Below are 16,313 nucleotides of genomic sequence, written 5' to 3'. Positions count from 1 at the left end.
GCTTTGGAGTTTGCAGGCTGTGGGCAGAGGTTTGGACTAGAAACCTCCAGAGGTGCCTTCCACTGTAAATCTTTCTGTGAGTCCCTATATCTATTTTATCTCAAAGGAACAGGAACATCTCTGCTGTTACTTGAAATGGGGAGGCAGGAACTGTCAAATAGAAATGTCTCCTAAGTGTGTGGTAGTGCTTTATCTCTGTCATATGTCCTCTCATTCTCCAGCTTAAGTGTCTGGTTTTGCTGATCAAAACATGGCTCATTCTCCTCCTGCCACTCAGAAAATCTCAGAGAAGCAGATGTGCTGGGAGGGAGCAAAGGGCCACCTTGTCACAGTGCATCAGGTGGTAATCTGGTCTGAAGTAGAGCCAAACCTGGTTCACTGAAGGATATGTGAGAAGAGGTTTATTCTCTGCTTCTCAAATGCACACCTTCCCCACCTATACTCTGAAAGAGTGAGGTGGGATAGCTGCACTTCAGGGAATCTGGTAAACAAACACGGAGCACAGTCAGGGTTCTTCAAACTCCCTTAAGACGTTGACAAGACAGCACAACTGCCCAGTTCACTGTAGGAAATGTCCTTGGTGAGCACATGCAGCTGATTGTGAATTGCATATAACCAGCTGCTTTTCAAGTCTAGTATCAAAAGAAAAAGACTAGATTAAGCAATTAGGAATTTTAAAGGAATTTGAGATACAGGAGGACTTAAAATGCTGATTTGGGTAAATAATGGTTGGAAGTGTGCAGCAGCCTGTGATATTTTTGAGATGATGCTGCTTCTTTTCCTCCACCAGCACCATCAGTGGCTGTGTGCCCTGTTAAGCATTCCTTGGCAGCAGGAGGAACAGATGCAGGACATTCCTGCAGCCTGTTTGAGAGTGTAATGCCTCTCAAAACCTTCAGAGATGTTTTACAGTGCTCCTGAAATCTATGAGACAGCCCTGAGGATGGTGGCCTCGTGTGAACTACTTTGACCTTCTTTTGTACCTCCAGAAAGCTGTCTCTTAATGCTCAAATGCTGTTTCTTAATGTTCAATCTCTCGGCCATTTTTTCCCCCAGGACATTAGAAAATAACAAATATTCTGTGATCGTATCTTGTACTCCCAAAAAGGAGGTGAAAAGGTTTTGGAGAGATTGGAAAGAAGAAATTAGAAAGAAAAAGAAGAAAAAATAAACGAGCTGAATCTGTCTGAGAGTTTCTGTGTCTCAGTCTCCCTGCTTGGTACATTTGGGTCTGTACCTCAGACTGTTGGTAGATCTGCCTTGTCATCCTTAATGCTATCTGTGAAGGAACATTTGCCTTACCTTTTCCTTGTGATCCCTCTTGTTTTCTGCTCCTCTAGCTTTATGGCCGATACACAGACCGGATAACAGATAACATTTCAGACAAGGAAGCAGCAAAACTACTGAAGAAACAGGCCCAAAGGAACAATGGACAACCCCTGAAACGTGACAGTCAAGTACAGATCAAAGAAGAGCACTATTCCAAATGTCAAGGTAGGGACAATTCATGGTTCATTCCCTATTACCAGATATTGGGTAGGCCAGCAAGAGAGATGGGATTTAAGCAATTGTGACTGGAGAGAAGCAGAGAAGGAAGGAAAAGGAATCTAATCTCATTGGGTTGAAAAACTTTTTCTATATGAGCTTTCATCCTCAAAATATTTTTTTTCCACAACAGAGCTCTGTAATGGGAGGAAAAGGACCTCCTTGTATCAGACTTTTGCTGTTACTGTACAAGATGTTAAATTCCACCCTGTGTGTCCTGTACACCCCTATCCCTTTTTTAATGCTTTTTAAACTGTATAAGATGTTACAGAGCTGTGTGAGAGAGGGATGGGTATCAGTCCTTCAACATGAAGCTCATGATGCCTCCAAATAAATCCTTGTTTTAGTCAGCTCTCAGCACAGGAGAGACAGACACAGTTTTATTTATGTTCACTCAGTTTTTCTGGTTCACTCTTCCCTCCACAGATTGTGCTAAACGCATCCAGAAATATGTTACCAAGAAGCTTGGAGAGGACTGGATTTTCTTGGTTCTGTTGGGTCTGGTCATGGCGTTGGTGAGCTGGGGAGTGGATTATGCCAGTGCAAAGACCGTACAGGGTGGGTCCCATTCAGGTGTTGCAAAAGCAGCCAGTAAATGATGCAAATGTTTTACAAAGTGTTGCTCCTCCTTTAACATCATTGTCCCATCCTCAACCCTTGCTGCCTAGGAAGTTTGAAGTTCTGGCAGTGTAGTAAAGGCTGGCTAGGGAGAGGTTCTTTAAAGGGATGACAGGGGAAATTTTGGAAGTAAGTGGGCAGAAACAAGGGATATGTGTATGATGAGTCAGAGACAAACAATTATTTTTAATCCCTTTTCTTTCTGCTCCCTTGAATATGCAGGAACACAGGGAAATATTATTGTGGCCTTTCCTGTTATATAGCTTCCCTTTCTCCCCAAGAATATTAAGAACATGGGCAATGGAGGGAAGGGGCTCTTAAATGCCCTCCTGATACTGATTCTGCTTTTTTACCTCATTTTTGTTCTTTCCAGTTTTTATTTATACAGTGCCCTGAATTCTTTTGCTATCTGGGCATATAGTGCTCTCTCTTTTTGCCCTTTTCACAGAGATCTCCTATACCATCTTATATCCTTTCTCTGCATTTTTCCTGTGCTCTGTCTCCCTTTGCCAGCTACAAAAATTACCAGATCTTTCAGACCCCATCTCAGTGTGCACATACACACATCCCACCCACTGCCATATCCTGCTAACTGTTCCTTTGTCCTTACCCTCACGTCCCAGTCCTGACTGGCACACACATACACCAACATTTTCCTCTTGTCTGCTCCAATTCCTCAAAGCTCTCAACATTCTTTCAGCCCAGTGTTCCTCCCTCCAGAGCTTCCCCAGGTGACTGGTATAATTTACTCTGAGGGTTCCTGTCCTTTATACTCCCTGCAGCTGAGTCCTTTGGGGTTCTTCTTCCTTTTCCCCTGCCAAGTCTCAGCCTCTGCTGGGGCTGTGTGGGGAGCCAGCTCAGGCAGAGAAGATGCAGTTGCAGAGGAGCTGCAGTTCATTTTGGATTCTCAGCAGCTCATGTTGTTGTACCTGGCTGAGCAATGGTGCCACTGCTGTTCTAATAGCTGCTGGCACAGCTTCCATTCTGCTCCTCTGGAAGGGAAATCACAATCAGAGCTTTTAAACTAGGTTTTTATGAAGGAGCCATTGGTGGACCACTTTATTGTCGTTCAGAACCCACACAAGACCCTCAGACTGCCAAATGAGGACACAGTGATTTGTCCTCACAGCTGCATATGAGGACCTCTTTTTATGCCACACTTATGCACAGGTATCACTTAGTGTCTTCTATCCATCCCTGAAGAACACCTGCATTGTTGGGGAGCTCGCACTCAAAACAAGGCTTGTCTTAGAAAAGGACATGCGGGCACCATTTCAGAAGGAGATTTAGCATGGGCACGTTTAGCAAGCGTGTGACTGTCTGATGTCTACCAGCCTGTTTGGAGCAGCTGTGGTTACTGACGGGTTCTGTGTTTGTGTGTTTCAGCCTACAAGTGGATCTACGCAGCGCTGCACCCCAATGTCCCCCTGCAGTACGCCGTGTGGGTGGTGGTCCCGCTCAGCCTCATTCTGTTTGCGGCCAGTTTCTGCCACTTCGTCTCTCCACAGGCTGTCGGTGAGGACAGAAGGCAGGGCAGGATCTGTTTCTGTCTGTCTCGTTTTTCTTGTTCCGCTCGCCCGCGGGTTTTGTTCATCCCCGGCTCTGCTGTTGCTTTCAGGGTCTGGGATCCCAGAGCTCAAGACCATCATGAGGGGAGTGGTCCTCAAGGAGTATCTCACTCTCAAAGCTTTTGTGGCCAAAGTTGTAGCCCTCACAGCTGGGCTTGGAAGTGGCATGCCTGTGGGGAAAGAGGTAAATGTTGCTGATTCTGTGTGCAGTGGTGACCAGGGTCTGGAAGGTGCAGCTGTCTGTAAAAGACAACTTTTCTTTCTTTCACCACCTTTCCCCTTCTCAAAGCTCTGCTCTTTCCAGCAGCACCTATCTTTCACTGGCCATTTTCCTTCCACCTTCAAAGACATGATATAGGAAACACCAAATTCTAGTCAGGTAGTCTTTGAGAGGGAAAAAAATTAAATGGAGATAGGAGAATTGAGGAAGATTGGAGGGTCTAAGGCACAAATCTTATGAGGAGTGGCTGAGGGAAACGAGGTTGCTTAATCTGGAGGAAAAAAGGCTCAGGGGAGACCTTCTCACTCTGTAACTCCATGACAGGAGGTTGTAGCCAGGTGGGAACCAGTCGATTCTCCCAGGTGACCAGTGACAAGACAAGAGGAAATAGCTTCAAGTTGCACCAGGCAAGGTTTAGATTGGATATTAGGAAAAAATTCTTCAATGAGATGGTGGTCAGGCATTGAAAAGGCAAGTGGTGCAATCAGTATCCCTGGAACAGTTCAAAAGGTGTGTGGCTGTGGCACTTGGGGACATGTTTTAGTAGTGAACACAGTGATGCTGCAATAAAGGCTTGATTCAATGATCTCAGAGGTGATTTCCAGCCTTGATGGTTCTATTACTGGCTGAGATGGCAGAGAAGTTATGAGGCCTGCAGTGGCTAAATGGTTGTCAGTAACCAGAGGGCAACCATCTCTGATTTTCTTCTCTTCTCTTACAGGGTCCTTTTGTGCATATTGCCAGTATCTGTGCTGTGGTACTCAGCAAGTTCATGTCGATCTTTTGTGGGGTGTATGAGGTAAGGCACATATCTCTGCACACAGTTCTTCCACAGGCTGAGCTCCTGAGACACCCAGGATAGTATGGGCAGGCCATGGAACACATGGAACACAGATTGATGTTTACTGTACTGCTATAGAGCAGCAAAACACAGGCTGAACAAAAGTAGTGCAAGGCCAGGCATGCAGTCCAAATAACTGTGCAGGACCACCACCAATGTTGCCCAGAAATTACACAGAGGCTGGTTAGGAGTATGTGTTTCACAAGTTTTCAATCTTGTGATTGATGCCTTTGCCCTGTGATCATTGACTGTATAAAAAAGTAGCTGCAGACAAAGATCAATTTGTCTTTAAGCCAAATTTATACAGCATTGCTAATTATAGACACTGACACTGTCTGTATGCTTTTGCTATACCGAACAGCCTCTGCAGGCTGATCACCATATTGACTGGTTGTATAAAAAAATCTATTAACTGCACATATAGATAAATGTAGGAACTCCTTTATGTGCAGGCTCTTAGCAGAAAATGACTGTGTAATACAACTGGAGGTGCTGTTCTCCTTCAGTAGATCCTGTCTGTGCACAAGGAGCAGATGTCACTGTCAGATGTCACCAGCTGACAGTACTAAAGACTGCACTAAAGTGTGTACAGCCTGCTATTTGTAATAGCCATGGCTGACTGTGCTGCTGGCTGTTGCTTCTTTCCATTGTTCTGGGTCCTAACGCCGTGGCTTTGCTCCCTCTAACCCCAGCATGCCCATCTCTGGCTGCACTCCCTGTTCCAGAATGTGCATAGGCAGCTCGACCTCCTGGTGCCGGCTTGCGCAGTTGGAGTCGGATGCTGCTTCAAGGCTCCTCTTGGAGGCAAGTGTCTTCCTATATGTGACATTTAATGTACAGTTCCTTTGACCTCTTGCTGTGAGACCTCCTGCTCCCAGGAAAGGCTCACCACAGATACCTTTCCACTTCAGCAACACGAGCTCTTTCTTTTCACATGTAACTGGTGGCAGCAAAAGGAAGGGAAGGTTACAGGAAAAGTGACACCTATTTAAGTGTTGATTTCTAATGATGCAGCTTGCTCAGTCTCTGCCAGCCATGAACGTTGTTCCACCTGAAGAGTACCAAGGGCTATCCAGAAAGTCAGTAACGATCAAGTAGAGAACAGAAGTAAAAAAAAAAGACAAACCAACAAACCAACTTTGCAAGAGGCAACAGGCACAACTTTCAATGAGGGAAATTTTTACTCTGTTAAAGGAAATTATGTTCTTCTCTCCCAAAGGTGGTCCAGCAATGGCATAGGTATTCAGAATGTCCAGGGAAATTCCACCCTTGGAAATGTGCAAGACTCACCTGGACAAGAACCTGACCTAGCCTTGGAATTAACAGAACTAACGGCTCTTTGAGCAGGGAGACAACTCCAGGGGTCCCTTCCCAACTTTCCATTATCCCACTTGGACGAGAAATTTGGAAATTTATGTCTCCCCCATGCATTTGTACTACTCTTCTGATTTGCTGAATTTCTTTAAACAGAGGCACATGATAACTTCTTTCTAAAGCAGTGGAAACATATTAATAAATAATTGGTCTTTCATTTCACTTCCCCCTCTCCCCATGTGCTGCCCTGAACCTCTTTGCACAGTTAGTGTACCCAGAAGTGTAAGGAGTTTTTAAATGCTATGGTTTTTTCTAAGATGGCTTTAGTTCTTCCATGCACTACTTTCCTGTTAGTCTTCAAATGGATGAGTTAGATGACAACTGCAACACGGTCTTGCATCAGCAGTAATACTTATCTTTACTCTGGTTGGTCATTAAAAAAAAAAAAAGTCAAGGAAGGAACATAGTTTGTCAGCTACAGATTAGAGGTTCTTCAGTTGATAACTTGAGAAAAGTTCCAGAAAGAAAATCAGGCTAAGCAAGAGAGAGGCTGAGAACTGTGCATATGTGGGCAGTCTAGCAAGATGGAGACAGTCTGAGCTGAAGCCTGAGGCTTCAAGGCAAAATTTGTCAGTCTGCCAAAAGCCTTGAGAGAAAGCAGTTTCAGAACCAAGGATCAGATCACAGTCAGGTGGAGCCATTTGAAGTATACAGGAGAATAGTATCTGTCTTAATGGTAAAAAAAATAAAGAAAAAAACTCAAAATTTAAAAAAATATCTGTGGAAGTCTATACTTCTTGTTTCTTTGTACCTGGAATAAAGATAATCTCAGAGACTCCAGGATGCATCATACATAGATGACTGGGAGATGCTAGAAAAGAAAACAGAAGGCTCAACAGGGAATGATCTCAATGCTGCCTTTGGTAGATAAAGGAGATGTCAGACAAAACAGCCAAAGTCTTCTCAGAGGACGCAGAACTTGCAACAAAGGAAATTCTATCTACACATGAAAAGAATTTCTCCCCTTGTCCCAAAAGTGGTTCAGGGTGGCACAGGTGTCACTAGATGCTGGGGAATCACTGCCCTTGAAGGTGTTCAGGGCTGCCTTAGCAGCCTGATTCTGAGCACCCTGATCCTATTACCCTAGATCTAACAGATCTATCCCAGTTAGCCCAGTTCTGAACAGAGAGATAGAGTAGCATTCAGAAACACAGGAGTAAAACTTGCTGTGAGTCTGTGATACCACTGTAGTATGGGAACAAACAGAAAGTTATCAGTTTCTGTAGCCCTAGTTCCTCTTTTGGATTTACACCAAATTATGAAATGTGATTTCTACTACGTGGGAGTCATGTAATCTTCAGCTGACCTTGGTCCAGGATATAGCTTGCAGTTTGATTTCATATTGCCCTGGTGTGTAACTTCTTGGTGTTGTTGCAGGTAAATACCACCCTGTGTATTAAGGAGGATGGATTTGAAAAGCCAGTTTAGCCCTTGACAAGCAAATGGTACCCAGTCTCTTAGAAAGAATCTCCCTTTTATACCTTCCAATTACTTTTTTTATTATTATGACCATTTTCACCAGGACAGCACAATGCTTTTCTGGGTGATCTGTCACCCACTCACCCAGCATGGAAGAACCTTCAGCATCAGTCCACGCTCTGCTCTGGACATGTGTGTGCCTTGTGCACACTGAGTCACAGGGTAGTTTTTTGAGGCATTCTGTGGCACATGCACATCCTGAGATTCCCTGCCAAAGTAAAAGAGTTGGAGCGAAACCTACTTATGCTCCTTCCACCCTCTGGAGGATTTTCCATGAGGTATTTCTTCCACAGTGACAGAAATGTGTATGTTTCAAAGGAAAATGAGGTGCTGCCTTCTTCATGTTTCTTGAATGTGTGATTCCAGGTATATGCCTGTCCTGTGCCAGGTCTTGCCTTTTCAACATTTTGAAGCCATCCAGAAGGGAGCAGTAAGATAAACATAGCAGTAACTCTGAGACTGGCAACAGAGCTGGGTGACATCATACAGTGATACCTGCCAATTTTGTTACTCACTCTCTGTTTTCTTTCCTACTTTCTTCTGTTTGTCTGTCTCTCTTTGTCTCTTTCACCAGTAGCAGCCCTATTATTACACGGATGTCCTGACTGTGGGGTGTGCTGTGGGTGTTGGCTGCTGCTTTGGGACACCACTTGGAGGCAAGTGGCTGTTCTGTTTCCTTTTCCTCGGGTACCTAAATCCTCTCCCACCTAGTCCTCTTCTCCTCTCCTCCTCTCCTGCACCACATTTTTGATTGACATTTACTTTGGACAGAGACACTTACCTTTAGTGGTTTCAACCTCCCCAGCATCTCTGACAGTATCTTTCCCACAGTTTCTGGAGGCAAGACGAGAAGCCTCTCTAGAGCAGTGGTCTCCAAATTGGGATGTGCATACCCCAGGGGCTGCACAAGGTGATCTGCTGGGTGTGGGAAGGAAATACCAGAATTCCTATTTTTTAATATAGAAAAGTAAATAGATTAAACTTTGCTAATATTAAGTATTTGTATTGGCAGTGGTGCTCTACTATGTCACATGGCCACTTGTCACATACAATGCATGAGGTGTAGGGTTGCTCCCAACATAGGGGGTTGACCATGGTGCCTTCATAATTTATTCTTTTTCAGCATACTGCAATGAATAGCAATCAATGTGTGCCCCCACTGGATTAAGTGGATTTATGGATTATATTATCGAGTGCTAATGAAATTAATCCTCACAAAGAGGCTATGGATTGAAGATAATACTAATAATGTGAGCACAGAGAAATGACAAGAAATGGCAGAGCTGACACTTCTAGCACAAGCCCTTTTCAGTCCCATTATGAGGTAGAAACAATGGCCAGCTAATCAGATCTGAGAGGAAGGCAGATAAAAGAAGATTAAAATTATCAAAGGTTATTTGAAATATGAATTTACATCTGCTATCATTAAGGATGAACTTTACCCTGTGTGTGTATTGTGCTTTGAGAAGTTAACTAATGAGGGTATGAAGCCATCAGAGTTAGTAAGACACTTAAAATCTAGGCATCCAGAACATGAAGACAAACCTCTACAATTTTTTCAGTGATGTTTCAAGCTGTGTGACATTCAATCCAATACTTCAGTGACATTCAATCCAATACTTCACAAAATTTCACTGAATCTAATGACAAATATGTAGGAGCCTCCTTTGAGTTCTCTTGCTTCACAGCAAAAGAGAAAATGCCGCAGGGGAAACACTCGTTCTTCCTGCCATAAAATGTAAAAATGGCTGGGATAGTGCACAGAAAGCAATAGAGCAGCAAACTAAAATGTGTTCTTTCATCAGTAAACACTGCTGAAAGATGCACAGCAGACATTGCTTAAGGTTTGAAGAAAAAAGGGTCTGTACAAATTACACAGTAGGAGATGTTTCCTGTGCAGCTGGATTAGAGTACAGATGTTTCTGAAATGCCTCAGATGATGGTATTTTCCAGAGTCTGTTTCAATAGTGAAAAGCAGAACTTCTTTCTGTGAGACACTGAAAGGAATATCTACCACAGAAACTATAGTCTCAACAGTAAATTACTTCTTTAATAAAATTTTTTTCTGGAAGACCTCTGCATGTGTAACAACTGGTCTAGCAGAGTAAGAGAAGAATTGGGGGGTAAGGTTACCTAGACACCACTACATCTGGAATTCATGCACTACAGTGTTCACAGATGAGCTATTGCAGCAAAGAAATGGTAGCCAGACATGCACAAAGTGCTACAGGATGTTGTTGATGTGGTTCATTTAATAAAAACAAGACCCTGAAAGAGTAGAATCTTTACAATACTTCATAACAAGATGGGAAATAACCATGAAAATCCTGAAAATAACAGGTATTTTCTGGTTATCTGATAGCAACTTTAAAGAAGAATAGAATTTAAAGTCCAGTTGCACCTTTTTCTTTTACAAAACGACAAGTGTTCTGAATTTGCTGATCCTTTCTGTGATGACAAGTATCTGTCAGTAGATTGCAACCCAGCAGTTATTTTTGAAAATGTAAACATACTTAATGTACTTCAAGGTGAAAGTGATGTTATAACAGTGGGTGAGAAACTGTTTTGCAAAAGAAACTTGTGGAGGTTTTGTGAATCTGTTGCCAAATACAATGTGTCTTAGCTATAAAAACTATCATTATATATACACTCAAAAAACTTGAAAACAGAACTAGAAAACTAGAAAACCCAGAAATTTCTACCTTTTAAAAATTTTTCAAGATTATGATTTTCAGTGAGTTTTGAACCAACTTTTTAAAAATATAAAAATTCGACATCTTCTGATTGTCTTGCAACAACTGATTGACATCAAGGAGGATGAAAATTTACTATCCAAATTTTAATAAAAATCTTTGCGTACGTGGTGGGTGGGATTGAAAAAATAGTATCATGATTTAGCCAGCACAGCCAATGATACATTTCTTGCATTTGGATCTATGTGTCTTGGTGAGATATTCTTTTTAGACCAAGTATCAAAATAATTGACTATGGAACCAGACCTTTGAATCTCTGGGTCACAAAGTGTTAAAACACAGATTTTTTTTAAAAAAAGAAAGAATATTAGTATTTTAGTGAGAACAATTTTTTTAGTTCCATTAATAAATAAAACAAATTCTTTTTAAAATTATGTTCATTTCATCTTTATCTCATCCTTGTCTATTTTCTATTTTTGTGCATGTTTGATATTGTACACAATATTTTAGTACAGTAGTACATGCAAATTATTTTTTAATAAATACAGATATGGGGGAGAGTACATGCTCATAAACCTTTTTCTGGTAGGGGTGCATGATCAAAGAAGTGTGGAGACCACTGCTCTAGGAAGCTATTTAGAATCCTCTTTCATGCTTCTCATATGACACTTGTTATTTTAGCTTTGCTCCCTTTCCAACTCTTTCTAGGGGTTCTTTTCAGCATCGAGGTCACCTCCACTTACTTTGCTGTGCGCAATTATTGGAGAGGCTTCTTTGCAGCCACCTTTAGTGCCTTTGTGTTCCGAGTCCTGGCTGTCTGGAACAAGGATGCAGGTAAGCCAAGAGCCATTCCTGCTCTCTTTGCACAGAAGTTGCTCTGTTCATGCATTGTTTTCCATCTTTCTCCAAACCACAATGTTTTTATGATGTTTGAAACACATGACTTCCAGCAGCACAGAAGGAAGGAGAAAGGGAAGTGTCTTGCCATCTTGTCAGCTGTCTAGCCCAATCTATTCCTAAGAGAGCTGGGATGTATCTAACTGATAAATTACAGAATCTGAGTCCTCAGCAAGCAAAAGACCCCTTGGGGTGTGATTTTTTTTTGCCTCTACTCAGGCTGCAATACAGAAATATCCCATCACAGAGGATGTAATCCTTGATGGAAAGTTCATGGACTGCTTTGGTCACCTCTTGACTAAAAATGGATAGTCAAGAAAATTGAGATTATTGTATGATTAGGAGAGTACAAGATTGGTAGGATATGAGTGAAGGTCCTGAAAAAACAAAGTGTCTCAAGAAACTGATAAGCATGAGAGTGCCATTTGCTGCAGACAGAAATTGCCCAAGTGAAGCTTGCTCAGGACAGCATCTCAGCCACTGTGGGAATAGAGTTTTGGTGCAGAAGGCTGCCATTTCTATGTAAACTTTTTCCTTATATAATACCTTTATCTTTAATTTTTACAATTACATCTATTTTACTGAGCTCCACGTGGGCAGTTTACTTACTTATAACTGCTATAACATGTCTCTCTTGATTTCAGAGGGCTGTATTTTTTGGGGATTTGAATATTCTCTGGAATATAGAAAATTAATACACTTTCTACTTGAATGTAGGAAGTCACTCCATGTTTCTTTGTGTACCACTGCCTAAAAGTAAGGGGCATTTAACCATTGGGTCTGTCACAAAAAACCCAAAACTCATATCTTTCTGTTCTTTCCAGAGAAGAATATAAGAAATTCAAAGACAGATAACAGGACATAATTTCCTGTCCTTCACTTTGTGTCTTCTGACTCCCTACTTGGTCTCTCAAATAAATTGGAAATCACTAGAAATTAGTTTAATTTCAAATCACTAGAAATTAGCTTACTCCTAAAACATCTTGACTCCTACCCCTTCTTCAAAATCATCCAGACAGCTTTAATACCCATATTAATGGCTCCTTAAGTTCTTCTTCATTGACTGTCTAGGTTAAAAAGTTCCATGATTCAAGTGGCTCTGAAAAATCATTCATTTTCACAGTTCTGTATTTTCATTGTGTTGTCAGTCTCCTTGTCCTTGTATTAAGGAACTAGGAACGTCTCTCTAGCTAAGTCATTCATTATTTTATGATCTTTTATCATATCTGCTCTAACTTGTCTTTCATGTCTTTTCTTGCTCATTTATTACCTTTCAAAAGTTACACACCCAGTCTTTTCAGTCTCTGTTCATGCAAGGTTTTTCTATTATGTCTGCTATCAGGAAGAAGTGAGTAGAGAAGTGATCACACCAGAATGACAGATGCAAATAAGTTGTGTAGCATCTCACCAAACTTCTTTTATTTCTTAGACCCATAGAATCTTTGCTGGTGTCTTGATACTCATGGCTTTGTTGGTTGGCTTTACACCATTATCTGTACCTTCCAAATAACATCTGTTTTTTTGCCAACCACTCTGGCTGCAGCTTGAGCCCCTCTTTGCCAGTCATGGAAGGCTGGAGTTCTGCAATTTGCAGGATTTCTGTTTTACCATGTCCCCAGCTTTCATCTTATTTGCTATAGGATTTCATGCCTTGCCTTCTTCCTGCTTCTTCTACATGTGGCTCAGTGTTATCTTAAAGTTCAAACCTATTTTTAAGTAGACTTTCACATTAACTACTTTCACATTCCTTTTTACTTCTAGCCTTATAAGAATTGGACAGATACTCTATAGTAGTACATTTGGTAGCCAATGGAGAGAAAAGGGCTTAAACATTCCATTTCAGGATGGTTCAGGAAAGAGGGTGTAAACAGGTGGCATGAATCTCTCTGTGGAAATCTCTTTCTCTCATGTGGGAGTAGAGATGGAACCAAGAATGACCCAGACTAAATGCTGCGCCTGTTTTCCTTTCCTATGGTCATTTTTGCCACCCTGCAGCAGAGCTCTTTGAAAATTACTTTACTATACTTTCTAATGCTCTGCCATTTAGTGGCTTGGACAATCTGCTTCCTAAAACTGACTTGAGATGATCCCTTTCTTGGGCTGATCTAACAAAAAAGAGGACACCCTGCTTTTCACCATCTTCCATGCCTGACTGTTCTTTTAACCCTCCCTGGTGCCATCTCCGTGTTTGCTGTTTCCCTCAATTCAACTCACTGCCCTGACAAAGGAGTAATCCAAGGAAAGAATAGACAGGTTTTCTGGCAGGTTTTAATGAGGCAAAGGAACTCAAAGAAAGCTGTGATGTGTCAGAGTGGGCCCGAGGGGAGAGGAGAACAATAGTACAGCTGGGAGGGAACGAGCAGGGGTAAGAGACAGGGAGTAAGATCTTCCCAATTTGGATAGTAGAATGCAGTTTTAGGTTTAGCTATCTTAGGTAATGTAACCCACTGAGACCTCATTAAATTATTACTCTAAACCTAGTTCTGTCTGACCAAATAATAAGTACTTAATGCTTCCTGTTATCATATGCTAGATTTTTACTGCTTCTTTTATTTCCTGATTGAACAAATAATTCCTTCATCCAGGGCAAGTTGGGATTTATATCCATCCTCATTCAGCTACCCTTCTACTCTGTATTGAATTGCTGATTCATCCTTCACCTGTTGGCACACAGATGTTTATTGTTTCCACACAATAACACACCTCCAGACAAAAGCAGCTCAGGTTTCAACATTTCATTGTAGCAGAGCAGCACTACCAGGAGGGGTGAGCTGGAAAAGATGAGGCTGAGCTGATCTTTTCCATCTCTCATTTCTAATCCTTTCATTGTTTTGGTACCAGTCAAGAATTTTGAAGCTGTAACTTCAGTGAAGATCTGAATTTTGTTTCTGGAAGGCAATCACAACTGTGAGAAGTGATATTTCCTCAGATATGCGGGCACTGCCTGCCTGAGCAAAGAGACCTCTTGGCCAGTAAGGATACCAGAAGAGCTTTCTTTTTATAGTGAATGGATGGTAAAAGACAAGAAAGAAAAGAAAACACTGTAAAAATCAGGGATTGATGCTAAAAATAATGCATAAATTCTCTGAAAGCAAACCTAGACCATCTAGAGTGCTAGGGTTGCAAGTGCTCAGAAATAGAACCTACTAAATCAGAGCAGTCTGCCAATCTGTAATAATGTATATAATGTCAGGAAACCACACAGGAGTTTGTATAAACCAGTTTCCTTGTCCCTACCCCTAGCTTTGATTGCATTTAACTTCTCACCTCATTATTTTCTTTCCTTGTCTACCTTTCGTCTCTCACAGTTACCATCACAGCCCTGTTCAGAACAAACTTCCGTATGGATTTCCCCTTTGATCTGCAAGAGCTGCCAGCCTTTGCTATAATAGGGTAAGTTCCCAGGAAACTGACACCTTGCTCTACAGAGGTTATAATATGATCTGCCAAACATCACTTCTAGTCATTTTGGTTGTCACAAATATGTCCTCTATTTGTTGGAATTCTTCCTTCAGAAATGGTGCCCGTGTATCACAATGGCTAGGGAAAGAAATATGAGTACTGTTAAAGTGTTTTTATTTCCTTTCCATATATCTTTTTCAGAAATTAAACTTGGAGGTTAAAAAAAAAAAAAAAGTCTAACTTGGTCAAAGTTCTGGGAATAGATTTGCAGAATGGCTCTTTAATTGTTTTGACATTACCCCCAAATGAATTGATCCAACGAGCATGGCCTTTTCACATGACAAAGATGGAACAAAAGGTTTAACCTGAAGTTTCCTTTTCACAAACTCAGACTGATTATCCTCTTTGAGAGAGGTTAGTATACCCGACATGGTGACAAGGGTAACCAAAAGTAATAGGATTCAGTGAGAATAATGGTTCATTTGGAGGAAATGAAAGAATAAATTTAAGAAAAATGAAAATTGGGAAATACTAAAGAAAATATGAATTTTGAATTACTGTGGGAAAAAAATCTCTGGTTAGAGCTTGAGGGAGACTCCAGGGAAATCACTTCAGAGCAGTAACAAAAGGAATACACTGCAGGAACAAACACCTGTGCTGGTGCTGTGAACATATTCTCTTGCAAGACCAGAAATATATTTGAGGTTTTCCAGCTTATTTTAGTAGGCTGTTCTCCTACTAATTTACTTGAATATGAAACCAAGTGGGTTTTTTTGAAGACATCAGATATATTGAAAAATCTGTGAATACACAGGAGCTTTTGCTAGCAACATGTATTCACTTTGTTCTTCCCCTTAAACAGCCTTGCCTAATGAACTTGGAGGAATCTACTGGTTTAGATCCTTGTGATTTTACAGCTGGTTGTTAGAATGCAAAACTTCTTGTCACTATGTTTCAGACAGAGTTGACAGAGATGGCTTTTTTCAGCATTGCACATAGGCTAGGAAAGGAATATATGGCACTGCAAAATGCTTTCAAATGCCTGGGTGTCCAATATGGTCTTTAAAATAAAAAACAACCCCAAAGGCTTGGATAGTCTTGTCCTGATGCCAACTTGGAATGCCCCAAATTCTCTTAACATTAAGTCTCAAAGTTTAACTCTCTTTCTACCCAACATATTTCTTCACCTTCAGGTGGGACAAGCAATATCAATGGGTAGATCTTGTTTTTCTGTGTCACCAAGTGTTAATTTGCATAATCTATACAGAAGGAGCACTTCCAGATTATAGATTAAATGACAGACATGAATGGAAAGACATATATTTTAATATAAAATATTATAGAGCAATTCAGTTGACTCTGAAGTCTTTAGGATTATATATTGCCTAAGGGACAGGTCTATTTTAAACACTGTTTTAATCAGTGATAGCTTAATATATTGAAGAATAATTCATTGAACATGTTTGTCTGTGAAAAGCTTTATATTTAGTTAAAATGTGTTTCTGTGCAATTTTAAATTATAAAGCCAGATTATTTTGATGTACAATGTTTTAAGTAGACAAAATAATTAATTTAATGAGATTTGGCAAAAACATGCATAACTTAACAAAGCAAAAGTCCATTAATTCTAGAAATTAATTAAAAAATATATTCAGTGTTTATCCTCAGAATTATGT

The 16,313-nt window shown here is 40.9% G+C and overlaps 1 protein-coding gene across 4 annotated transcripts in view; it reads left to right on the top strand.

Moving 5' to 3' along the window:
• The window catches only part of CLCN1 (chloride voltage-gated channel 1), a 60,857-nt gene that overhangs the window by 29,362 nt on the left and 15,182 nt on the right, over window positions 1–16,313 (top strand). For all 4 annotated transcript variants that reach the window (XM_077781265.2, XM_085592141.1, XM_085592136.1 and 1 more), the window contains exons 2-9: window positions 1,341–1,494; window positions 1,972–2,103; window positions 3,550–3,678; window positions 3,782–3,915; window positions 4,673–4,750; window positions 8,223–8,301; window positions 11,047–11,172; window positions 14,544–14,628. In XM_077781265.2, the coding sequence (XP_077637391.2) occupies window positions 1,341–1,494; window positions 1,972–2,103; window positions 3,550–3,678; window positions 3,782–3,915; window positions 4,673–4,750; window positions 8,223–8,301; window positions 11,047–11,172; window positions 14,544–14,628 (917 nt within the window). The remainder of the gene's footprint in view (window positions 1–1,340; window positions 1,495–1,971; window positions 2,104–3,549; window positions 3,679–3,781; window positions 3,916–4,672; window positions 4,751–8,222; window positions 8,302–11,046; window positions 11,173–14,543; window positions 14,629–16,313) is intronic.

Source organism: Lonchura striata, chromosome 1, assembly GCF_050655825.1.
Source record: "Lonchura striata isolate lonStrDom1 chromosome 1, ASM5065582v1, whole genome shotgun sequence".
In the NCBI taxonomy this organism is placed as follows: Eukaryota; Metazoa; Chordata; class Aves; order Passeriformes; family Estrildidae; genus Lonchura; species Lonchura striata.
Note: the sequence above shows the minus strand (reverse complement) of the source record. Positions and strands in the feature narration are given on the sequence as shown.